The sequence below is a fragment of the Vombatus ursinus genome, unplaced genomic scaffold, assembly GCF_900497805.2.
Source record: "Vombatus ursinus unplaced genomic scaffold, bare-nosed wombat genome assembly UNPS02014870.1, whole genome shotgun sequence".
Classification (NCBI taxonomy): Eukaryota; Metazoa; Chordata; class Mammalia; order Diprotodontia; family Vombatidae; genus Vombatus; species Vombatus ursinus.
This window is the reverse complement of record NW_020954648.1, coordinates 10377541-10404718: the sequence shown is the minus strand read 5'-3', so window position 1 is coordinate 10404718 and position 27178 is coordinate 10377541. Positions and strand designations below refer to the sequence as shown.

At 35.9% G+C, this 27178-nt stretch overlaps 1 protein-coding gene across 1 annotated transcript in view; it reads left to right on the top strand.

Annotated features, from left to right (window-relative positions):
• Positions 1-27178, top strand: part of KDM7A (lysine demethylase 7A) — a 98334-nt gene that overhangs the window by 60354 nt on the left and 10802 nt on the right. Inside the window, exons 8-15 of the mRNA XM_027842376.1 lie at positions 5548-5635; positions 6404-6510; positions 8814-8905; positions 14552-14641; positions 17396-17605; positions 18517-18641; positions 18975-19126; positions 26123-26220. Coding sequence (XP_027698177.1) covers positions 5548-5635; positions 6404-6510; positions 8814-8905; positions 14552-14641; positions 17396-17605; positions 18517-18641; positions 18975-19126; positions 26123-26220 — 962 coding nt within the window. The remainder of the gene's footprint in view (positions 1-5547; positions 5636-6403; positions 6511-8813; positions 8906-14551; positions 14642-17395; positions 17606-18516; positions 18642-18974; positions 19127-26122; positions 26221-27178) is intronic.

Here is a 27178-nt window from a genome sequence, read left to right as displayed (position 1 = left end):
ATCTTGGGCAAGTCACAACTTGGTGTAGCATGAGAGGTAGCCTGGTATATAAATAGAATTGAAATTGAATGGGAACTGGGGGAATAGTTACTGCCACAATCACACCAATGCTCTAGGGCACTCTCTTGCTTTTGGCTTTCTTGTTTTTGTGTGGCCACACCCCTTTCCCCTTAATCAGCCGAAGCTTATGTTTTTCAGGAGGAACTTTCTAAGTAAATTAATGTAAAAATGTAAAAATAAGACTGAATATAAATGTACAGATTGACGGATTGTAGAGCAAAGATTTTATAGAGCAGAGGTATCTCATCTAGCTATAGACTGGCTTTGGCACATATTAGGCCTGATTTGGGTTTGATGTTGCAGTGAAATGAAGCATTTGGTCATTCAGGTTAACAAAAGGTTTGCTTACCTGTAACGTAGAAAGGATACTCACAAAACAAGATATTCTAGTTTTTAGCTTGGGTAGCCACCTGACAACTGTCCATTCCTCTCAGTCTCTATTATAGAAGCATGTCTGGTCAGCAAGGCAAGAGTAATCTCATGATCTTCAGATATCCATCAGGTCTGAAGGGCACTGACTCCATGTGGGTAGGTCTTGTTGTGCCCTTCTGGGACCAGGAAACCAGGAAAGCCATATCAGTATGGTTAGAGACTCTTGGTCTAGCCTCATTAGTAGTCTTTAGAGCAGATAGCTGGATTCCTTAAAGCTTATTTAATTTATTTCTGTCTGGTCCAAGGGCTAAACTGTCAAACCCAGCCATGCTTTTCCTGATTCAATTACCAGTTCTACCTGGTACCCTTCTGGAAGGATGAGTTACCAGAATCATATCATTGTAGTTTTCAATATTCAATATGTAACTATACATATCCAGATATATTTATATTCAAATGATGTTAAATATTATATGAAAAAATTAGAACATACAGTAATAAGTTTCTTCCAGTGGTAACAGGAAGGTCATGAAGGTCATTTTCTTAACAGAGTCAGTGCACTGACTAGTGCCTATATCTTTATCTCTTTTTCCTCTTTTCTCTGAATTGTGGTAAAGGAACATTGAACTCTGCAACCAGATGTGACCAGAATCTGAAGGTGCATTGTTACTCTTTAAATGTTTTTTGAGGGGCAGCTAGGTGGTGCAGTGGATAGAGCTACTGGCCCTGGAGTCAGGAGGACCCAAGTTCAAATCTGGCCTCAGACACATAACACTCACTACCTGTGTGACTCTGGGCAAGTCACTTAACCCCGATTGCCTCACCAAAACAAAAAAAAAAAAAATTTCTTGAGCTGTATCTGTATATTTGTGACTAGTCAATTAACTATTATGTTCCCTTCCCCCAAAGTCTTCTCATATCCATGATAAAAATCTCCAGTTCCTTCAGTATGATATAGTTATAATTCACCGTTTGTGCTTCTTCTAGCTTGTCAATATACCTTGTAAAATCTGGGCCATATGACTAGTACACAATCTTGTTATGTTCTGATCAGCTTTTAGAATACATTAGGGCTTGTTCTGGAAGCCATATTTTTCAAATGCAGTATAAGATTATATTAGGTTTTTAGGCAGCACATCATACTTTGGAATCATTAAGCTTATATTCTTCTAATATACTTCAGTATAAGTATAAGCATGTTATTGGTCTTAGTTTCAGTTATTTTAGTCCTGGTCAAATTATAATAGATAAGCACATTGAGGACTATAATATTTAATCAGTCAATCAGAATTAAGTGCCTCTTATGTGCCAAGCACTGTGCTAAGTTTTGAGGATACAAAGACAGAAGTGACACAGCCCCTGTCTTCAAGAAGCTGATTTTTCTCTTTTTTTTTTTCCCAAAGCAAAAGGCATATAATCAAACACAAGGTGCACAGTGCTTGGCACATAGTAAGCCCTGTATACATGTTACCTATCATTATCATCATCATCATCATCATTATTATTATTATATAAAAATGAATTGAATCAAGTACCAAACATTCTTTCCACTCCAACATAAATGGCTGTCATCTCCCATTCCTCCAGGAGAGCACCATTAAACTTCCCATTTAATCTTCTTGATGTCATTTACCTTCTAAAGAGGGAAGCAATGTATATATGTAAGTGTATACAGAATATGTACACACATACACACACACATATACATATACATATATCTATCTATCTATAGTTTGTGGATAGAAAGCACTAGTCAGGAAATGCTTCATGGAGGAGGTGGTGTTTGAGTTGAATCTTGAAGGAAACCAGGGATTCCAAATGGTAGAATCAATCAGTCAACTTTTATTAAGTGCCTACTGTGTGGCAGGCAGTATGCTGAGCACAGTGCTAAGTCCTAGAAGTGAAGCTGTGTATGTTCTAGGCATAAGGGACAGGCAGGTCAGAGGCATGAAGATGGGAGAAGGAACATTGTATGTGCAGAAGTGCAATTAGCTAAGTCTGGTGTGATTGTGGGATTTCTGGAGGAGAGTGTTGTGTAAAGAGATTGGGGAAAGTAGCGGGGGACCAGATTGAAAAGTTTAGATGCTGGAGGAGTTCATATTCGATCTTCAGGTAATAAGGAGTCACTTGAGTTCATCAGTTGGTGATTGACATGGTCAGACCTGCACTTTAGGAAAATCACTTTGATGCAGAGGTTAAATTGGAGTGGGGAAACATTTTAGATAGGGTAATCAAATAAGAATCTACTTTAATAGTCTAAGTGAGAGATAATGAGCACCTGAACCAGAGTGGTGATTGTATGAATGGAGAGAAGGGGACTGATATATAAGAGATGTTGTGGAGAAAGAAATTATACGATTTAGAAACTGATTAGATAGGTGAGTGATATCAAGTTTGCAAACTTGGGTGATTTGGAGGTTAGTGGTGCCCTCACAGTAATAGGGAAGTTCACAAGTTCATTTTGGGGAACGACAATGAGATTTGTTTTAGACTTGTTGAATTTGAGATGATTATAAGAAATCTTGTTGGAAATATCTAAAAGGTAATTGGTAATGGTTAGGACTGGAACTTGAGACAGACCAAGGCTAGATATATAGATTTGGATGTCATCTTCATAGAGATGATAATTGAACCCATGGAAGTTGATAAAGTCACCAAATGAGAGAGTGTAAAGAGAAGAAAGAAGAGGGCACATAGCAGAGCTTTGGGGCAGACTGGCAGGCAGTTGTCAGTTGATGTGTCATGACATGAATGTTGAGTTAGCAAAGAAGGATGAGGAGTGGTCATACAAGAGAGAGGAATGTCATGAAAACCCAAAGGGGGAAACAGCATCCAGGAAGAGAAGGTGGTCAATAGAATCAAATAATGCAGAATGGTTTAGAGCACTTTGATCTTTTTTTGTATCATGGACTCCTTCTCAGAATCATATTTGTTCCTTCATTCAAATTGAAAGAAATGCTAAATTTTAGTGAAAATACGGTCATTTTTTTCCCATTCAAGTACATGGACCCCCTTAAAATTATCCATGAACTCCTTGGAAGTCTGTGGGACCTTGGTTAAGAACTTCTGGTCTAGAAGGAGATTGAGAAAAGGCTATCAAATCTGGCAGTTAAGAAATTATGAGTTTTAAATTATTTATGTTGTCGTTCTGGTACTGATTTACATAGAACCTCTATGGCAAGAGAGGGGAGGTATACTATATACTTCACTATTAACAGACCTATGGGGAGTCAGGAGGTGGATCAGAGGTCTAGTGACTTTCATTGTTGTTTTCCTTTACATTATTGTGGTCATTGTGTAAATTTTCTTTTGAGTCTTCTTCCATCATTCTGCATCAGTTCATACAAGTCATCCTAAGTTTCTTGAATTCTTCAATCAATCAGCAAGTATTTATTATAAAGTCTCTACTTTGTGAAATGCCCTGTCTAGGCCCTGGGACACAGATTTGAAGAATGAAATAATCTCTACACCCAACGGACTTTTATTCCAGTGGGAGAGTCAAGTACATATAGATGGCATAAATATGAATGAATTAATATAAATACATACAAAGTAGTCAAATACAACATCATTTAGAAAGGGAGAGCCCTAGTGATTGGGGAATCAGGAAAAACTTCATGCAGAAGATGGTGTTTGTTCTTTGTCTTAAAGGAAGATTGGGATTCTGAGAGGCAGAGGTAAGGAGAGAGTGCCAGGACAAGGTCACATATCATATGTCCTGCGGAAAGAGAAGAGACCATTTTGGCTGAATCGCAGAATACAGAAGGAGGATGGATGGGTAATGTTCAGTGAGGCTGGAAAGGTAGATTGGGGTCAGATTGTAAAGGGCTTTAAAAGCTGAACAAAGGAGTATTTATATTTTATCCTAGAGACAGTAGGAAGCCATTGGAATTTATTGAGTAGATGAGTGATATAGTCAGATCTTCACTGAAGAAAATCGATTTGGTCGCAGTTTGTAGTATATCCTGGAGTGTTGAGAAGCTTGAGATTGAAGACCAGTGAGGGTGCTATTGCTGTTATTTAGGCGAAAGTTGATAGATGTGTGAATGGGCATAATGGATTAGATGAGAAGGGTGTTGTGGAAGTAGACACAGCAAGATTGACAACTGAGGGAGAAGTTGAGAATGATGCTTAGGTTGTGGATCCTAGGAGATGTCAAGGATAGTGATGCCCTTTGATGGAAATGAGGAAGTTTGGAAGAGGGGAAGGTTTTTGAGGAAAGGATAATGAACTCAGTTTTGGACATATTGAGGATCATTGATTGTGAGCTCGAAGAGACTTTAGAGGTTGCAGAGGAGGAAACTGAGGTTCACAGAAGTTAAGTGATTGTCCAGGACCACACAGCTAGTTAATATCTGTGGTAGAATTTGAATCCACATCTTCCTGACTCCAAGTCCAGCTCTCTTTCTATTCATATGCCACAATTTGTTCAGCCATTCCCTAATTGATTGGCGTCCTCTTTGTTTCTTGTTCTTTGCTACCACAAAAATGCTGCTATTATTACTTTTGTATATATGCAAATTTTCCTTCTGTCTTTGACCTCCTTGGGATTGACTGTAAAACTAAATCTTTTATATTAAGTGTTTATAATTGTTTATTTTAAAAATTGAACACCTACCATTTCTGTTATAATATTGCTTTAAAAAGTCAGATTCACCTTATATAATTTCAGCTTTTCCAGAACTTTTCCAGGTATAGAAGAATACTTGTAGGTGCAATGTTTCTTCTTGTGGAACCAAATCTTGGGTGGAGCTGCTTCTTTCCCTGCCGGGGTACTAAACATTTCAGGGCTGTCTTGAGGTCCTAGAATTGCCACTCTAGTAGTACCTGTAACTATTATAACCAACTTTACTTTCCTCATTTCACAAAATATTTACTAGACTATAAGCATAGTCTTTTAATGTACAATAATTTGTATTTAAAAATTAAAATCCCTTCTCTTATATTTGGACCTTTATGATGATTATTTATCGTTAAGTAGATAATTTACATTTTACTTGTGTTATTGGTGTATTATGTAAGGGGATTCTTATCCATTAACTACTTATAATTACCTATTTGGCTTGTTGATCTCTCACCTGTTTTGCTTCATGCTGATATATTTTGTCATTTCAGGGTGGATTCATGCTGTGCTTACATCTCAGGACTGTATGGCTTTTGGAGGAAACTTTCTGCACAACCTTAATATTGGCATGCAGCTCAGGTTGGTCTTGTCAATATTTAAAAGTGTATATTTTTTCCTTTCTCGAGTAGGATATGCTTCAAGCTTTTAAAAAAAGATAACCATTCAACATATGTTAAAGTGGGATCACTGGAGAACAGGATCTGGGAACTAAATAGGAATTTTTTTAGGCTTTTAAAAATTAATTTAACAATTTTATCTGAAGCAGATCTCAGTGTATTTCAGTTCTTCAAGAAAAAATTAATATCAACAGGTGAAAAAATTTAAGATTTGCCCAAATTTAAATACCTTTAAACCATTCACGTGCTCTGTTTTGGCAGTTATTGAATGAGCAAGACGATTTAAAGGTTGGCCAGACTCAAGTGTGCAACATGGTGCTAAAAAGAGCAACCCAAAGTCAGGACTGTTGCCTGAACACCTATTTTAGTTGTTACCCAGCATGTGGAGCTGTTTTCTAAACATATTGTTTTTATTTATTACAGTGGAATCCTGATAAAATTCCATCTGTTAAAAGATCACACATTGGGTTTGTATCCTAGTTTTATGAAGTCCACCATTTTCCTTACAAGTGCAGCAGTCAAACTTGATAAGCCCGTTACCTGGATAAGATCACAGTTCAGTCTTGTCCAAATGTGGTCTTGTTAAGGTTTGACTGTGCAGTACTTTGTCTTGTACTTCATGGCCTGCCTATTTTATTTTTCTCAACATTGTATCAGTTGGGTAAATATATCTAGTTTTAATACTAATTATAATTAAGTAATTATAATTCCTTAAACATTATTCATTTAGGTGTTACGAGATGGAGAAAAGGCTAAAAACACCTGATCTTTTCAAATTCCCTTTCTTTGAAGCCATATGTTGGTTTGTAGCCAAAAATCTACTGGAAACTTTGAAAGGTAATTATTTCTTCGTGCACCTAACTTGCTAAATGGTATTTCATGGGGAACAGAGAACTTCTCAAAAGCCAGCCTTTTGAGTTGCATCTTCCCTAATCTTATTTCAAGGTTTATTTTTTTAAAAGTTAGTGCTAAAAAAGTTAATAATTGTGATTTCCTGACAACCAGAAACCACCATTTTTTTTTTTACCATGGAATATTAAAAGTTAACCATTTCATGCTTTTTATTTTATCATCTAAGAATGATTGTTTGGTAAAATTTAATTCTTATTAGTTTAATTCTAGTTATTTTCTCTTATTTAATTTGTGCCAGTGTAATATTAAAGTTTATAGTATGTCCAATTTAATTTTTTGTCTAATTTCATCAGTCAACTAATAAAACTAATTTCTCTTTAAATGATATTAATGAATATATTGTACTTCTGGAAACTATTATTTCCTATAGGAGTATAGAGATAAATTTACTGAAAGAAGAGACAAGAAAAATATTTCAGTGCTTTGTCTTTCTATCATCATACATCAGGAATAAAAAAGAACATTGCTTCCGGGGTATACATGCTATAAAATTATAAAACTCATCTCACCACGCATTATTTTCCCCCTTGCTTTGTGCGTGTACTTTGGGCAAGGAATGGGGAATACATCAGGCTGTTTTCTGGGCAGCAGGGCAAATGTGGTGAGGAGCCCATGTGAGCAGTCTGACTAGCTATGACTTCATAAAGAAAATCTAAGACTAATCTAATAGCATTAGTTCCAGAAGTTAAAAAACTTATAACTTTGACTTCTTGGTGTAATCAATATATTTAGCAGTTATCGATCAAGATTGTATTTTAACATAATTTCTTCCAATCATATTGCAGTGACCTTGCCTGTCTGATTCTATCAAGGCCATAAGAAAAAAAACAATTTTTTCAAGCCTTGTTTCCACAGACAGCTAAGTTGTAGTGTATATATGAGAGCAAATTTTAAAATAAACCAATAGAATTTTCTTCATTTTTAGCTAGCCTTTAAATGAGGTCAGGCTGGTTTTGCTATATTCTTGTTGCCTTACATCCTAATTCTACTACTCCTACTCTGCCGTTGTCAGCTTGTCTAGTTGATTGTTAACTACATACTGTTTTAAGATGTCTGTATTTTTTATACTCATTTAAAAATACTTAAATATATCTAATTATACAAAATTCATTTAACAAATATTAAAGACTTGCTATGTTATCAAACTGTGCTGGGGAGAGAAAAATAAGGCATATAAATGAATATAGGCACTGTTGGTACTACATTATTAAATTTATTACATACTTAAAAAAAACCAAGGTATGTGTGATGGAAGCTCATGATTACTCTGCAATACTTTTTCTGTTCTTTGTATATGTGCATGGAAGTATTCATGTTTGTTAATGTATGTCAAATTCATAATTTAAAAAAAAGAAAAAAAATAAGTATGCCATAAAACAATGTACCCTGATGAGATTCTAAGTTCCTTGGGATTTTAGAGAAGTCAGAACTGCATTTAAAGTGGGCATTGAAGGGTAGATAAGATCTCAGAAAAGATTGTGGATTTGAGGAGAGGGGCATTCCTGGCATGGAGAGGAGAATGACACAGAAGAGGGAGTGTGTGGGTTCTTTTCAGAAAGTGATGATTTTTGCTTTGTTTCCCAGTGAGTGTACAGCCTTTCTTTAGTTTAAACCCCAACATTCCTTTTAGTTTACATTTAAAAAATGTTTTATTGGTGTTTAATATCATTATTATTTCCCAATAGCACTCCTTTTCTTTCCCCCTACAGTAGAAGCCTCTCTTGTAACAAAAAAAGTTAAGTAAACCAAACCGTCACTGTACCCACCCCAGAAAGCTTTTGCAACATTCCATACCTATTGTCCTCCCTTCTCCTGGGAATGTTTTTGTCATATGTCCTCTGGAACCAGGGTTGGTCATTGCATTTAATCTTTTAAATTGAATTTAACCTTTTAGTATTGTTTTCATTTGCGTTCTTGTTGTCATCATATATATTGTTTTCTTGGTGCTCCTTTCTTTGTTCTGTTTCACTCTGTACTAGTGCCCTGTTGTTTCGCTGAATTCTTCATATTTGTCATTTTTTATGGTATAATAACTATTTAGGTTACCACCATAGCTATTGTTTAGCTATCTTCCAAATGTTGTCTGTGTCTTTTGTTTATTGTTTTTTGGTTCTACCAAAAAAAAACCAAAAAACATTCCTTAGGTTTATTCCTAGTTTCTAAACCACTTTCACTGTTATGTCCTATAAAATACCTAAATTGCTGCCTTTATTTCTTTTATTTTCCAGAATTGAGAGAAGATGGTTTCCAGCCCCCAAATTACTTAGTGCAGGGAGTCAAGGCATTGCATACTGCTTTAAAATTATGGATGAAAAAAGAAGTAAGCTATTTTCTTGTAGTTCTAATGGTTATTTTGTTTCTCATCAGCTAAATTGATTAAGGTGTGAATGCTTTAGTTGTGAATCTTCGACAAAACCTGAGTGGGCTGCCAGGAGGAGAAAAATGGGGGTTTATTGATAAAACATATCATTGTTTGTCTGTCACACACACACACACACACACACACACCCACCCACACACACCCACACACACACACACCCACACACACACACACACCCCCCCCCCCCACATACACCCCCTATTATTGATGGAATTTAAGGTATGTCCTAGATCTACATCTGAAATCAACCTGTGTTCACAGAATCACTTAATTCGGGGGGGAAGTTGGGGGCTTCATTTGACCTTTGTACAGCTCATACACAAAAAAGAATCCCCACTGGAACAACCTTTAGCCTGTGCTTCAAGACTTGCAAGGGGGAGAATCATAAGGGGAAAAAAAGCAGTTCATACATATTTTAAACATAGAATAGAATAGGGATGTTAAACCTCTGGCGTGAGTTCTAGTGGCAGAGGTAGAGCACAGGGTTCAAGTGTAAGTTTTCTACAACCATCACTAAAATGAAGTCTTGTGGTACAGAAGGACAAATAAATACTTGTATAATCTGTAACACCTTGGATTGAAATTTCCAGCTTTTCATTTATCAAAGTTTGGTTCTTCACAAATGCCTTGAGGTATGGGTTGGGGTTGTGATTTATAGGTTATCCTTCCAGGGATCCTCTACTGGTGAGCAATTGAGCAGCTTGTTTATTGAGTGCAGACAGTTCTTGTTTTGGTATGACTGGATGGGGCAGGAGCAGGATTGAGAGAGCACAGTATTGTATGGTACAGTTAATGAAGGGTTTTTTTTGGAATGCCAGTTTCTTTCAGAATTCTTTATGTAAAATCAAGTTTATATAATGTGAATTTATGTAAAGCGAGAACTGTCTGCCATGTTTCAGTTCAGTAAACATTTGTCAAATACCTACTATGTATACAACACCAAGTGGAAAAATGGTCATTAGCTTCAAGGAGCTTACCTGAATGTTTGTAGGCAGCAGGAAAGGAGCTAATTAATAGAGGAGGAGGAAGAGAGAGACTGTTAATATGTAGAAGGGCTGCTCTTGGCAAAGAGGAGAGTAACCTTTTGTTCAGACACTGGAACAGATAGGAGAGGGTCCTAAACAGTTTTAGAGGAATTTTGAGATGTGAAGATGGAGATCGTTGCCTCTATTTTCTCAATAAAGTAGGAGACAAAATCTTTGGCTGAGAGCAAGGATTGAAGGGGGTTTGAGGAGAGATTTAAATAGTCACTGGAAAAAGTATGATAAGATTCAATCAAGGGAGAATTAAAGGGTGTCCATACAGTGGTGAGAGCCCAACTGAGATGGAATGACATATGTTAAGGTGACTGAATCTGTGGATTGCATGCCTTTGATAGCACTGGGAAGAAGGGCAGATCAGGAAGTTGATGGAGCCTTGACAAGATTATGAGTTGTGACAAGGTAAGGGAACAAAGTATTGAAGGAAGAGAGAGAGGATAGTCTATATCAAGAGAAAGGAACCAAAGGATCTGGCTTCAGATGTTGGCTGTGCTATTGGTGTGACCTGGCAAGTGACTTCACCTCTCTGACCTCGTCTTCCTCAAGCTTCTTTCTATCTGAAATGAAGGGGTTGGACTAAATGGCTCCTAAGATCCCTTGTTTTGGTGACCCTGTGAGCCTCCAGATGAGCCTCGGTAGTAGATACTGTGGAAGATGCAACAAAGTATCGGACTTGTCTGACTTCTAGAACTGGAACGTCTTCCTGAAAAGATAAAGACATGAATAGGTGAAAAAGATTGATTACATGCTTCCTATGTGTAAGGTACTGTGCTAATAAGCATTGTAATGCAAATAGACACTCTGTCTCTACAGAACTCATTTAAATAAGCGAAGACAGTACACATTGGAAGGTGGTGGCCATGGCAGAGTTTTGGTCTGCTAAGTCACAGGGTCTGTGAATGGCAGTTGACCTGTCCTGTCCTGTCTTGATTTAATTGCTGTTTTCTGAGTAAGAGGTGCCAAGGGAAAGGGGTATATATGTGTAGCAACATGGCAGGAAGATGGCCAGAGTGCAGCAGGGCCCACTCCAGGTTTTGAGGCTGTCTTGGTAGTGATTGTACTCCTGGAGTGTAGCGTGCAACACAAGTCTTTTCTGTACTATTTCGTTAAAAATCCATCAATTATTTTGGAAGGTTTGGGTTTGGTGTTTTTTTTTTTTGTTTGTTTGTTTTTGATGTGGGCATTACCATCAGAAGGCTTAAAAAGAACAAAACTCAAAGGTCTTCAGAGACGGGGGTAGTTCTGCTTCCCACTATATTGTCTGCAAATGGAACAGCTCAGAGCTGCTTTACGTATAATTCATGTTGCATCATTTGAACCATATTGGTAGCTGTAGGTAGGGCTAATTCTTTTGTATCAAATTAGGCTTTTTATATTTAGTAGTTCCATAAGCAGTTTGTTTGATGACACAGTTTCGTTTTGCTTTTTAAAAGCACCAAATTCTCTTTGGAAAATTTCTCATTCTGACCATCAATGACATGGTCATTTTCAAGGTGTCATTTCAATTTATTTGCTAGAGCACTGCAGGTCAGACTATAGTCTTTCCTCTTCATCAGTAATAGTATTCATAAATCCTAGTGTATTTTCTGGATGTGGGTTTTTTCCTTTGTGTTTGTTTCTACTACCTAAATTGTCTCTATTATCTTTGCACTAGTTTTAGCTGTTCTAGTAGATTTGCTTTTCAAACTGGTTGTTTTATTTATCACAGATTGATACTACTTCACTTTAAAAAGTTAGAATAAAAAATTTGAGATAATTAAATTTAGTTGTTGAAAATTTCAAGCACTTAACCTTTAACAGTTTTTGAGTTACTACAGTTTTAAATTGGAGGGTTCTAAAATATCAGCTTATTAAATTGTACTCACTAAAATGAATAAATATTGAGAGTTACTATAGATATTATAGTGCTTTTTATTTCCACACAATGACTGTTTAACACTGAGTTTATTCTCTTCACATTCAAATACAACAAACAGTTCAATTTGTCAGTGTCTTACTCAGACTGATGTTGATGGTGGCTAATTGGATCCCACCTTGAAATTTGATGGGCCAAGTTGATGGTGGCTTGTCAGATGTTCCACCTTGTTGATGTGGCCTATTCAAATATGATCTAGCTTGCAATAATCTATTAAATAGATTCATTAGTGGTTGGAACAGATTCACCATGTTAGTCTTATTCTTGCTGACTTTTATTTTTTATTGAAAAAATGTATTTATGCAGGAGTTGTACTGATTTAATATTCAGTGATTTGGAGTTTGGCAAACTGTGGCACAGGCTGTTCCTTACACCTGAGTACACTCTCTCTTTATATTGGTCTCTTAGAATCCCCAACTTCCCTCAAAATTCACCTGAGGAGCTGTTTCTCACATGAAGCCTTTCCCGAACTCTCTGGTGCATCCTCCTTCCTGAAATTAACTTAGGGCCATGGGCAAACCACTTAGCCTTTCTGAACCTGAGTTCTTTATCTGTAAAATGAGGCTGACTAGATGACTTCTAAGCTCAGATCATTTCTAGCTTTAAATCAGTGATCCTGTTAATACCAGAGTCTCCAAAGAACTTGAATTACTTTTTACCTAACAGGTAATGGAGATACTCATGGTGGGCATTAATAGGCTCCGGAATGTTATCAAAGAACTGCATGTGCAAAGAAGTATATATAACAAGTAGTGTTGAAGAAAGAAGAGGTCAATAGTGATGTACAGTGAGTGAGTGAGCAGTAACAGATGGAAGGCCTGTGTTCTTCATTGGATACCAACACCAAGAGTAATAGAGAAAGGACCTTGATTGAGCTTATGAACATTTGAAAAGTTAAATAGCAGTATGATAAAAATATGATATTCTATGTCACAGAACATTTTATGATTAAGTAATACATAAATTATATCAACGTTAAGTGTCATAAGTTACGTTCAAAGTGAATTTCTTTATATGACATTCAGTGGTTAGCTATTTTTTTAAGACACTTGTTAATTTTCAGAGAAATGCTGCAGGCAAAAAGATTTTACTGGAAGATGAGAGGAAATAATTCCTTTTGTTTGGATAATTGAGTATTTTTTTGAGGGAATTAGTATTTAGAGGTGGACATTTGAATGTGGCTATAATAATTGCCATTTCTATAGCACTTGAAAGTTTCCAGAGTGTTTTTCATATATTATTCCATTTAATCCTCGTAACAGCCCAGAAAGATAGATACTGTAGGCATTATTACTTCTTTTTATCCATCAGGAAACTGGCTCAGAAAAGTCAGGTGACTTGCCTGTGGTCACAACACTTACTATTACGTTTGGAGTCTAGATTTGAAGCCAGATCTTCCTGACTTCAGGCCGAGTTCTTGATTTCCTAGCTGCCTCTTACATATAGGTTAGATTTGCAGTTTTATAATTGAGGCAACAAGCATTTATTAAATGCCTTCTGTATGTAGGCTCTACTTAGATAATAGTTTTATGTCATAACTCACAGACAGTTCTTTTCTACTTTGGAGTTATTTTTTGTAACTTGATATTTATTGAGGAAGGAGAAAAAGGACAAATTTTCTCCATTATTCATATTAGGACTCCTGTTGAAGAACTAGGATCATTTCAGTATATATCCAAAAATTTGTGTGAATTGAAATAAAAGTTAAAGCTTTGTAATGTCTTCATTTGTTAGTTTGTGGTAGTTAAAATCTTAAACAAATGATTTTTGTAAAGTAGGGTTTTGTTTTTTAAATGCAGCAATAGAGCCTTACTGTAAGTATTCAGTTAACTACAATATAGAATTAAGTAAAAAAAAGAGTTTATCTTTGACTCTAGCTCAGAGAATTTCAGTTGTTTATATAAACAACAGTGCCTAATTACTAGATTGATTTCATCAGTTGCATGGACCCTGAGACCAGCATTACTAAGAAAGTCCAATGTCTCTTCATATGGTCTTTGAAGTCTTTAAGGCTCTCCTGCATCATCTCATTTGAGCTTCACATCAGTCCAAGGAGATAGGTCCTATGGGTACTATGATACCTATTTTGCATTTGAAGTTCAAACAGTAACTATACTTGCTCAGTTAAACTGATTTGCACCTGGTTACATCACTAGTAAATATTAGAGGAAGTATGTGAACCCTGGGCTTCTGGTGTCCAAAGGCAAGCTGTCTTTACCATACATGGTATTGTCTATTACATATGAATATAAAATTTAGAAAATAAGCAAGTTATCAATACTTAGGATAAAGTTAATAATGATAGTGCTTTAATATTTACAGAGCACTTTGCTTACAATGATCCTATGAGGCAGATAGTATGAGTGTTATCATCACTGTTTTATAGAAGAAGAAATTGATACTTGTAGAAGTACAATTACCTTGCCCATTGTCACAGCTAACATGTAAGAAGTAGGATTTGAATCCAGGCCTCCTTACTCCCAAGTTTATTGCTCTTCACATCACATCGTACTGCTTATTTACACGTGCATATAAAACTTATAGAATGCAGAAAGTATGTTAGATGTTTAATTTGTCCAGGTACTTTTAAGAGATGTTAACTTTTTTTTTTTTTTTTTAATCTAAAAACAGCTTGTATCAGAACATGCCTTTGAAATTCCAGACAATGTTAGACCGGGACATCTCATTAAAGAACTTTCTAAAGTAATTCGTTCGATAGAGGTAAGAGTAGAAACAGTTACCTAAATGAATATTAAATTTCTGGGTTTTTTTGAAGTAGATAATTATATTATTCTAAAAAAAAAAACCTTTGGAAAATTATTCCATGCTGTATGGAACCTTTTAAAATACTGATCTAAATTTTTAATTTCAGAAAGTTTTAGAGTAATTTGGGAATACTTAATGATACTGTGTTTTAATTGAAAGCATGCCTTTGGGTATGTTCAGAAAAGGAAAAAAACGTATATTTAATACAGAGAGCCTTCAGAAGTTTTTATGCATAACTGATTTTAGCTCCTAAGAGATTAACAAGTAATCGGTAATTAGAGAGCTAGTACAAATGTAGTTGAGGGAGTGGAGTTAGGAAGCAAAGAAATTTGGAGAAATAAATCTTAACCAGAATTTAGCAGGGTGAGATTTTATAGAATGGTGGATATAGGTCATTGAAGTAGAGAGTATTAGGAAAACTTGATTAGAAAGTATCTTTGGTAGAATAACAATAGCCATAAAGCCAAATGGTTAGTTTTAATTTGATTAAAAAAATTTTTGGCAGCTAATTCAGGGTTTGGAGGAGTTACATAACTAAAACAGTTTAGTTCATACATATTTATTAAGAACCTTCTATGTATGAGTCCCTGCACTAAGTGATGTAATACAAAGAAAAATAAAATTGTTCTTGTTCTCAAGGCATTTACATTTTATAGGGAGGATTCAATATGTATACAAATACAGAGTAATTTGGGAAGAGAGAGGACTAATAACTGAAAGGATGAGGGAAGACTTCAGAGAAGAGGTGGCATTTCAGGAGAACATGGAAGAAAAAAATGAGGCTTCTGAGGGTCAGCAGTGAGGAAAAAGGGTGCTATGCTTGCACATAGCACATGTTGAAGAAGAGACTGGTGGTAGTGTGATTAACAGCAAAGAAGCCAGACACTAGTCTAGCTGTGAGCTGGTAGCCCGGTAATAGCAGACATTGCCAGGGATAGTTGGACTGGTGTTTCACTAGTATATAGGGCACACCCAGATGAGGAAGCTGACCTGCCTTTTTTGCAATTTATTGTCTCAGATTGTTGCCTGGACCCCCAGGAAGTTAGGTGACTGGCCCAGAATTACACAGTTAGTTATATGCCAGGTGGGATATGTCAGAGGTTGGATATAAATACAGGTCTTCTAGCTTCAAGGTTTACTAAACATTCTACCCTGCTGATTCTCTGTGTAAAATATTTTTACAGTATAATATCTCATTTGATCTTCAGAACAACTCAGTGAGATAGTTGCTGTTATCCTCCATTTTATATGTGTAGAAACTGTGACTTAGGTTAATTGACTTGCTTGTGTACTTCTTTGTGTAGTTAAAAAGAAAAAGTTGTAAATACTCTGAGTATGACCATATTGAGGGGCTAGTATTATGTAATAGATAGACAGTTGGCCTCAGAGTTAGGAATATCTGAGTTCAAATCCTATCTCTAATACATACTGACTGTATGACCTTTAACCTTTCAGTGCTTTAGGCTACTCTCTAAGAGTATAAATACAAAAGGCTAGGATTTTTAAAGAGTAATAGGAATCTTCAAAAATTAGATAAATCTACATTTCATGGTTTTTAACTGGCCTTGAAGTCTATTTTTTTCCTGTTTTAAAAAAAATTTGTCTTTTGTTTTTATATCACCTACAATTTCCACAGTTCTGCAAAACTAACCAATATGTCAAACAATTTTGATGCTATCTACAGTATTTCACACCCATAGTTCTCCTTCCTTTGCAAAGTGAGAGATGTCTTCTATCTTTTCTTTGGGACCAAGCTTGATTTTTTTATAATTTTGTATCATTCACTTGAGGTTTCATTCAGTTGTTCTTTCTGTTTACATTGTTGTAGTTGTGTATACTGTTGGTTCTACTTACTTTGCTTTGAATTGTTTTCTACAAGTCTTTCCTTGCTTCTTTGTATTCGTCATCGTCATTGTTTCTTACAAAACAGGGATATTCCATTGTATTCACATACCATAATTTATCTATCCATTCCCCAGTCAGTGGATATCTATTCTGTTTCTAGTTCTTTGTTCTCTCAGAAAGTGCTGCCACAAATATTTTGGTGTATGTGGGACTTTTTTCCCCCCTCCATTTGACCTCTTAATTACATATGTTTTGCAATGGAATTTCTGTTATCTCTGGATAATTCTAAATTGTTTTCCAGAATGATATGACCATAATACTTTAGTTTGTCTGTCTTTCCACGTTTCCACACTCCCTCCGACTTTGATTATTCCTGTCTCTTTTCATTTCTGCCAGTATGCAAAATGTTATATACCGTGGAGTTTTGCTTTGCTTTGCTTTTCTTTTATTATTACTGTTTTGGGACTTTCTTTCATATGATTATTAGTACTTTGAAATTCTTTGGGAAATTGTTAGTTCATATCATCTGACCAGTTATCTGCAGGGGAATGAATTTGGTCTTCCATATTTTAGGGGTGTGTGTGTGTGTGTGTGTGTGTGTGTGTGTGTGTGTGTATCTTGGAAATCAAACATCTATCAAAGATATTTCATGCAAAGATTTTTTTCCAAGTCAATCATTGGGGAACATATTTTTGCAGATATTCTTTGCAAAGCTGTTTGTGTCCTATGATTCAGTCCTTTTGAGGAATTTTAAAACTGAATTGTTTTTGGTTTTACAAGATGCTTTTATAGCTTTTTAAGTAATGAAAAATATGGTCTTGCTGTGTTTTCAAAAGTGTTCTGAATTATTCTCAATTTTTGAAGGAGGAAAACAGTAAGCCAGTCAAATCTCAGGGAATCCTTACTACATGCCCAGTTTCACGATCCTCAAACGAAGTATCCTCCCCATACCATTCCAGACGGAGAATGAGGAAACTTCGAGATCATAATGTTAGAACTCCTTCTAATCTGGACATCTTAGAACTCCACACAAGAGAAGTGCTCAAAAGACTAGAAATGTGTCCATGGGAAGAGGCAAGTATAATGTTTCTTGAAGGGGGGAATAAGAAATAAAATGGAAAGTCTTAGTGGTCAAGCAATCTCAGTTTTATCATTTTTTTTTTTTTTTTTTGCAAACCAGAGATCATTGGTTATAATGATTGAATTTTATCACTCCCAGACTGGTTGAAGAAAGCAGCATATGTAAGCTGTTATCTTGGAGAATGTACTTTATCACTTGGGTACTAAAGTCTCTTCAGGACTAGTTGTTGATGGATCTGTAGAATGTACTTTCTGTAATTTAAAATCTGGAAAGAAGAGCTAGTGCAGAATACTCAGTGAAATTATAAAACAAGGTTGGAAGGACTACTAAATTAAGATTTTTTTTAATATGGTGATTTAGAAACTAAATTATGTAATTTTTGTTCTAAGCCTACATTACCCAAAAATAGCTATCAAAGAAAGGCTAAATATAATACCCAAACTCCTAATTAATGTCAGGGAAATATATATATTTTTGACTATGAAGGAAAAAATATTTTTTATGGTTAATATGCTCCCTTGTCTTTATGAAGGGAGTAGGAATGGAATAAGCATTTATGACATGCCTACTATGTGCAAGACATTGTGCTGATTGCCTTTGTAAATACTATCTCAGTTGGACCTTATAACAACCCTTTGACACTTTGTAATCTTTATTCTTAACTATTGGATCATGTGCAGATGGTGGTAAGTTATAGGTTGTGGTAAAAGAAGCAGGTTTTTCACACTAGCTTGGTCAGAAGAGCCATGAATAAGCTGAGGTTGAGGAGAGTATAGAAAAGATGGCCCTTGGTCCTTCCAAAAATGGGGAAAGAATGAAAATCCAGTATAAGCTACTATGTGCTCAAAAGTCTTACTTTAATTTTCCTTGTAAAGATAAAATAATACAACTTTTATACCCTAAGGATAACTTGAGCTCTAAATTGAATGGAAGATTCAACAAGCACCTCCAGCCATCTTCTACAGTACCAGAATGGAGAACAAAAGATAATGACCTCCGATTACTGCTGACAAATGGAAGGATAATTAAGTATGTAAAGTAGATGATTGTATACTTCTCTTTACAAAATAGACATATTTAGCAGACTTGGCTGTAAAATAAACATCTAGAAATTAAATAATTTTTACCATTTTACTTACATTATAAATAGTTATATATTCCAATGAAATACGTTACCTGTTGATTTTCTTTATTCATATAATCTCCGTTACTGCTTACTGTGGATAAATTAACTAAAATATATTCTTAGTTAGCTTCAAATTTAATTCAAATAATTCAAATAAATTCAAAGGGATGGAGGGAGATACTGCTTTACTTAAAAGTTACCCTGTTTTGACTTTTTTTTCCCCCCCTGAAATGCAGAGATGAAAGACAACCTTTCACAGATCAAAATCTATATACAGCAGACAGTGAGAATGAAGATTACATGGAGAGGTCAAAAAAGGCAAAGAGCCTAAAGATAGAACAGATTTCAGAAGGACAGAGGAATAAAGAACCTCAGAAACCACTTAATAGTAAGTTCATTTTCATATGACTACTTTATATTAGTTCTTCACTTATTACATAGTTTAATTCTCTAAAATAAGCTTCCGAGCTATTAAGAAATCATGTGGGATGATAAGCATTATTAAATTTGTTGTGGTCTCTCTAAAATATCTTTTTAAAATTCTCATTCGTATGAAGTTATTTCTAAATAGTTTTTCAGAACAAATGCAAGGCATCAGTACCAACAGGGAAATACTCAAAGAAGGTACTCTTAATGTTGAAATGAGCATGTATTTGATGGTATCTTTAGTTGTCAAAACATTCACAGATGAAAACTTATAGGAGGTAGCATGGGGCCAAATAAGGCACTGAACTTGAAGTCATTAAGACTTAGGTTCAAATCCAAGTACTAGGATGTTTGTGACCCTTGGCAAGTCACTGAACTTCGCTGGGCCTCAGTTTCTTCATAATAAAATTTGGGAGTTAAACTCAACCTCTAAGGTCCCTTCTGGCTCTAAATGTATGGTCCTACAATGCTGCATTTATTTTGCCTACATGTTCCAAAACAGAAGATAAATTTATTATAATTTATATAAATTGCTCATTTCACATATAGTATTTAATTTAAATAGGGACACAAAGTTGTGGAGATCCTCAGCAGCAATGAAAGGACAGCATGTCAGAATTGAGTTGTATAGAGCACCTATATCCACCTGGATATAGGCTGTCAATCAAATACTTCTAGCTGTTTTCATGCCCCATCTAACACCAGAGAACATTCTGAGAACAGCCAAGTTCTCTGTTACTCTCAGAGAACTTGCTGCCTCTTTACTGTTAGATGTGGATGGCAATGCTAATCTCAATCAATCTAAGAATTTTTGTGGTTTTATTCAGTCAGATCATGGCTTGTTATGCTCTACCTACATTATAAATTTTGTAATATTTATGAAAACAAAATTTTGTAAAAGCACTTAATGCAGTACCTGGTGCTTTAGTAGGCTCTATGTAAATGCTTATACCCTTCCTTCTCATCTATTTGATTGTCCTGGGTTGTTTTAAGCATACTCTGTCTTCCTGTTTTCTGAATTTAGGCTCAATTCTACTTGCAGAATTTGTGGAGCCAATAGGGACTCTGTTTTGATGTCCCCTTGCAGTGATAGATCAGGAAAATGTCTCTAGTCTTTTACTTCTAGAATCACCTTTTCTCTGTTTATTGCAGATTGCCTTTATTCTTTCTAAGGGTATCACTGAAGTGATCAGATTCACATGACCTCTGGACAGGCACCTGCATACATATTAGTTTTTCAGGCTCTTGAACATTCCGGATTCATAGTTGGCTAATGCTGGTGCCCATCTCTGGTAATTAGCATCCATGTGGGCACTGGTCAGAATGTATCAGTAGATTGTTTTTGGTCCACATTTAAAATTGTGCTTCATACATATAGTTTAGGAACTTTTCAAGGGTAACCCACTTCAAAGCCAAGAACTCCAGTTTTTGTTAGGGACAATAAATTTCACACTTACTAAATCCTCTGCTGCAAATGCAGTTTGTTTCTGGTGAATAATTACTCTGTTAATACAAGATTTCTACTAAGCTTTCCTGGCTAGCGTGACTGTGCAGCATGAGTAAATATATAAGGCAGCTGACCAAGTCCATAGAATCCTCTTCACATTTCACATCACAACAGACTCCAAATGGTATTAAAGGGTTCAATCCATATTGATCTTTCTTGATCATATACCCAACGAGGAAGATGATTAAGTGACTTAATGGTAATGGCACGATCTTTAAAAATTTCCAGTAGCAAACACTAAATCCCAGAAAAGTCTTGAGTTATCAAAGGCTGTTTGGATGTGGTCAGCTGATAAGTGATTCTACCTTCTCTGGATTGGTGCTCACTTCCTATTGAAACACAGCATATCCCATTTGCTTGGCTGAGGCTCTGCAGACTTGACCCTTCTCAGATTACAGCATCAGACGAGTATCTTCCAATTGCTCTAATTGATTAGTTTTTCCCCATATTCCTCTAAGTTCTTTCTAAAGACAATGAGACCACCTAGGTGCAACAATGCTTTTGGGAGTTCACATGTTTCTACTTTCTCCATAAGCTACTGAAATATGGCCAATGCTTCCAGTGTTTTGTAGCGCATGTACTCAAATTGTATAATCCTGCCCTCTCTTTCTTTGACTTTTTCTAGTATTAGAATCCCAAAGCATGCACTATGTAAGTCCAAAACTGAAAACTGGTGGCCTAGCATTTTGCCCAGACATTTTGCATTCATTGGCATAATGTAACTTGTTCACTTTAGTTCTTCTCTGCAGTGACCAGCAGTCTGCATGTATCCAAATCTTCCCAGTCTTTTTCTCTACCACCTATAGGCAAAGTATATTAAGCAGTGGATCAGTAAGCATTTGTTAAGCTTCTGTTATATCCCTGCTAGGTACCAGGCATAAAAATATGAAGAACGAAACACCTCTGCTCTCAAGGAGCTTATATTCCACTGGGGAGACAAATATATGGATAAATATATACAGAATAAATCTAAGGAGAATAAATACAAGGTAGTTAGGTAGGGAAGATACCAGTAGTTAGGTGATGAGGAAAGGCTTTATGTAGAAAGTAGTGCTTGAGTTATGTGTTCCATGAGGTAGAGGTGAGGAGGGGATAGCCTGGACATAGGAGATGGCCCGTGCAAAGACATGGAGATGGGACGGGGAGTGCCATGCCACTAGAGAGAACTCCAGTTTGGCTAGGTTATGATGATGTCCTTAACGGGTCTTTCAGTGTTTTCTGAGATTTTCATTTCGTTAATCTTTTTTTTTTAATGTTTGCTTTTTAAAACTTTTAAGCAAGTCATAAAAAAGGACATCTAGTCAACAATGGTGTTTGCTACTTTCAAAGATGTCCAGCACAGAGTCTAAATTGAAAAGAATTTCTTAATTGATGGTAAAGGCCTCCAGATATTCCTATTTGTGGATTACATTGTACCATTTGCATTAAGCCTCAGAACATTTTAGTGCATTCTAAATGATAATCTTAAATCACTCAAAAGAATTTGGCCTAATTATTCAACAGGAAAACCAAGTCAGCAAAGAATATTTATTTCCCACACTATGATAGGCAGTTGGATGCTTGACCCATACAGCTTGTCCATCAGTATGTATATTTTGGGCAAACACTATGCCTGGACAATGAACTGGACCCAGAATTAAATCAGAAGAGGAAAGTTGACTAAATTGTTAATGAGAAATTCCAGTCTTTTTAAATGATATCTTGTTTGTCTCTGAAACAGTAGCTCATCTTATTTTACAGTATTCTTCCAATGAATATTATATGATTTTGAATCATGAAATAACACAGCCTCCAAAGAATTAAAAGTTGCCAGAGTTGCAGTTCAAAGGACAGTAGAGATGTACATGGAGGGATCAAAAAACCAATAAAGAACTGAATGTGTGAAGTAGATTTATAAAAGATGTTTTCAGAGACATATATGAACAGAAAAAGAGTCACATTGCAAAAGCAATGAGGAATATTGTATAGGGCAACATGGCATGGGTTTATTACAGTCTTTGCCATCTTAGGACATATATCAATGAGCTCACAGACCTGTAGAAGTAAAGAAGTAAACAATAATAATAGAAAGATAAATTTAGCAAATTCATTTGACTAAGCCATGAGTTAACGCTTTGAATTTTTAAAAAATTCTTGGCAGTAACAAAGTGGACCTTGACACAAAATTGGATCAAATCTGGTTGTTTTGTTTTAGACAAATTCATTGCTTTGGGGTTATTTAGGGAAGGCCTTTTGTCTAGAGTCTCAATGAAGTGCCAGATATTATTTATATAGGGAAAAGATTCTCCATTCCCCCTCGCTTTTTTAAGAAAAAATCTCACAGAAGTTTCATTTTTTTCCTCTAGCTACTTTGTAACTGAATGATTTAATAGGTTGATAAAAGCGGTTATTAAAAGTTCACCTTTTTAAAAAAAAACTCTTGAGCAGACTTTTCAGAATTGGGAAGAATTTGGGGACATGATAGATTTGAAGAAATAAATAATATACAGTAGATCAAAGTGTTGGATCTAACTGGCAACTTCATCATTAGTTGACAAATTTCTCGTTTAATTATATAAATTTTAGCAGTAAGAAAACTTTAAAAGTTTCCAGAGACAATGTACTGTGACATTCATATGCAGTGCTAATTTATTAATACAGCATTGTGATGTTATACTTCATTTATCTGATATTCAGCACATCTCCCAAGTAAACAAAACTGATCCCTGGGAACTTCATGTACCTGTCATAGAAACATAGAACAGAAGTCATGCACTTTATTCCCCAACTCAGAGCAGTCTTTATTCAGTTTTAACATTAAATACTACAAAACTTAGATACATACTTTCTAACTTATGGCACAATAGAAGCTGCTGCAAACTGAGAGAGTGGCCTGGGAACTCTTTGAGGTATACAAAATGACAGCAGAAGAATCTTAGGATTTTTGAGTTGAGAATTTAGGACTTTAGACATCATGTAATCCATTCCCTTCATTTTATGGATGAGAAAACTAAGGTTTATCAATCTTATTGATTACCAAGAATTAAGTAGTTACTTTGTAGAAGAATATTAACTGTGGGAATAATAGTGATAGTGATAATAATAATAATAGCATGTATATGCTTTAAGGTTTACAAAGCACTTAACAAATATTATCTAATTTTATCTTCATAACAATCCTCAGAGGTTAGGTGCTATTATTTCTATTTTATAGATGAGGAAATGATGCAAACAGAGGTTAAGTTACTTGCCCGAGGTCAAACAGCTATTAATTGTTGGAGGCCAAATTTGAACTCAGATCTTCCTCAGTCCAGTCTGGCAGTCTGTCCATTGTGCCACTGACTGTTTTTAAGGCCTTTTCAGGGGAACGAGGAGTTCCAAGAAGTGGAGAGGGAGAGGACCTCAGACAGAGAGGAAGTGGGAGACGGAATGTCATATACAGAGAGCAGCAAATAGAGCATGTGGCTGGAGCTTAGAGTTCATGAAGGAGTTTGAATTTTAGCCTAAAAGCAGTTCCTGGAACTTCTTGAACAGAGAAATGCCATGGTGAGACCTGTGCTTTGGGAATATCAATTTGGCAGCTTTGTAGAGTGCATATTGGAGAGTAAGAAATCGGATTTGGTAAAACCAACTAGTAGGAGAGAATATGGGTTCAACAAATGTTGAAGAAGTAGAATTGACAAGACTTAGTAAATGATTGGATATTGGGAGGGAGGTAGTGAGGAATGAGAATGAAGGATGTTTCTAGTTTGCTAAACTGGCTACTTGAAAGAACTGAAGGTGCCATCAGTAGGAATAAAGAGGTTAGGAAAACAGGTGAATTAGGGGGTATTTGTTTTGAACATGTTGAGTTTGAGATATCTGTGGGGCACTGAGGTGAAGATGTCTAACAGACTGTGTTGGTGTTGAATTATAGCCCAGGAAAGGATTATGGGCCAGCTAGCTAGATTTGGAAGTCACCTGCATACAGAGGGTAATTGAATCCATGGGAGCAGAGTACATCACCAAGAGAGGAGAGAAACAGAGTGGAGCCTGGACAGAACAGCATAGCAGAGGTGATTTAAGGACTGAGAGTGATCTGTTAGATAGGTGGAAGAGGACTATGCCAGAGGAGTGCCAAGAAAACCAAGGCAGGAGAGAGGAGCGAGAGAGAGACAGTTGTTGATCAGCGATGTCAGGTGCCACCGAGAGATCAAGAAGGGTGAAGCCTGAGAAAAAGCTACTGAATTTAGCAATAAATAAAGCCCTTGGAAAAAATAGTTTTTGTTTAGTGGTGGGGACAAAAGCCAGATTAAAAGGTGAACCCAGAGGTGAGAAAGTAGAGGCAGTTAATGTAGCCTAGAGAGATTGAATGACTCTGTCAGGATCACAAAGCTAATTAGAGACAGAACCTGGGGTCTACTAACTCTAGTCAATGGACTTTCTACTTTGCTGCTTCCTTTGGGCGAAGAGAAAGCCAATACACATTCCCAGGCCCCAGGCCCCCAGCTTTACAGCTAGGCAGATCTCTAGCCATCCTGAAGAGCTGGATTTCCTGTTGATATCATCAAGCCATCACTTGCCCCAGGAACTTCTCTCCAACAATCCCAACAGTACTTTGATTTTTTTTCCCTTCATGTTTGAAATATATACTACTTTTTCTTTTTCTTTTTTTTTTAAATGCTGACAAGCCTCAAAACTAGCTGCCTATTTAGAAACATAATAATGCATTCCTAGTAAGGTTACTCCATTCTGAATTAGGATTTGTAGGCTAGTCAGGAATTTTTATCTTTAGTTAGCTCTTGATGAATGATTTAATTGATGAGAAACAGTTTCATATAATTCAAAATGGAAATCTAGAATCATTAAGAAAAAACCTTTTTCTTGTTAAAATCAAGGCTTTCATAGAATATAACAGTATGTACTAATAGTACTAAAACGTTTTTTTACTTGAATACTTGACAAACTCTCCGTTTTTAGGAAGAAGTAGATAGGGTGGTAGAGAGAAATACCAAAGAGTGTTGATATCTCTTTCTTGAATAAAAACACCATAGAAATAGAAACATAGCTATATCCATTAAAACGAAGTCTCTGCTACATGAGATTCTTTATAGAATTGACGGAAAACCAGAAGGACTTGAGTTTTGTTTAAATTCTGCCACTAACTGGCTCATCACTTTAACTTATCAGGACCTCAGTTTCTTCATCTGTAAAAATAAGAAAGGGTGGACTGTGGTTCTCTTCATTGTCTTAGCTTCACAGTTTCTTCCTGGAAACTAGTCTGAAAATCTCCTGGCTCTACTACATTGGGCCACCATTATCCTAATAGTACGTTCTTTTGTTTTGTTAGGTGTATTATGCATGCCAGATTATTTTATACCTAGGATACAGCTTTGTACATAAGAGATCTATAATAAACATTGACATTTTCTTTGCAAATTAAAGTGGGAAATATTTCGATGACTTCTATTTTCCTTCCCTTTTTTCTTCCAGTGTTTTTTGAAAGTGTGAAATCAGAACTTAGAAATGGATCTTCACAATATTCTGATATTTCTGATTCAGAGGAATCTGGGCCTGATTGCGCCATTCAGGTAAAACCTTTTGCATTGCTAAAGGAAATATTGGGGGTGGGGGAAGATCAAAATAAAACCATCTTATCTCAGTTTGAGAATAAATACTATGCTTTCCAAAAGGTGTGTATTTTTGACTTTTAGTACAGTGGCAGTAATTATAGATGATAATCCAATGTTTAAGACTACTAAATATAACTTTGTATCAGGTTTATCTATTAACTTTATCTTAAAGAAAACAATTAGAGTTTTATTTGTTTTCTTCTTTTTCTTAATTATTATTTTAAATTTCTTATTCAGAATTCCCTTGTACATAAAAGAATACTGTCAGGCTACTATTACATTTTAAGTATAATCTTATAGTAATTATCATGTATTTGGACAGAATTAAAGTTAAATGACAGAATCTCAGCACTGGGAGGGACCTCAGAGGTCATCTAATCTAGTCCAACAGGAATAAGCATCACTACTGTAATATCCCTGACAAGAGTGGGTCTTCAACCAGAGAAGGGAAGTGCAAGTGTATTCCCTCCTGAGACAGCCCGTTCCACTTTTGGACAGCTTGGATTGGTGGGGAGTTTTTCTTTACGTTGAACCAAAAATCTGTTCTTAACTTCCAGTGCTTATTCCTGGTTCTCCTCTCTTGTACCAAGGAGAACAAGTCTTCTCTTTTTTCTGCCTTTTAACTATCCCATCTCTCCTGATTCCCCACATTTTATCTTCTTCAGTCTAAATATCCCCAATTCCTTCAACTGATCCTCATATGGTTTGTTTTTCAGTCCTCCCATTAACCTTGGGTACACCTCTGCTGTCCTGCCTTGCTTTTCCGTGTCCTACCTAAAATGAAGTGCCTAGTATGGAACACAGTGCTCCAAATGTGGTCTTAACAGTGAAACTCATCTTCCATGCTCTGGATACCATGCTTCCTTTAGCCTAGGATCATATTAGCTTTTCTGGCTGCCGTGTTATGTTGTGACCT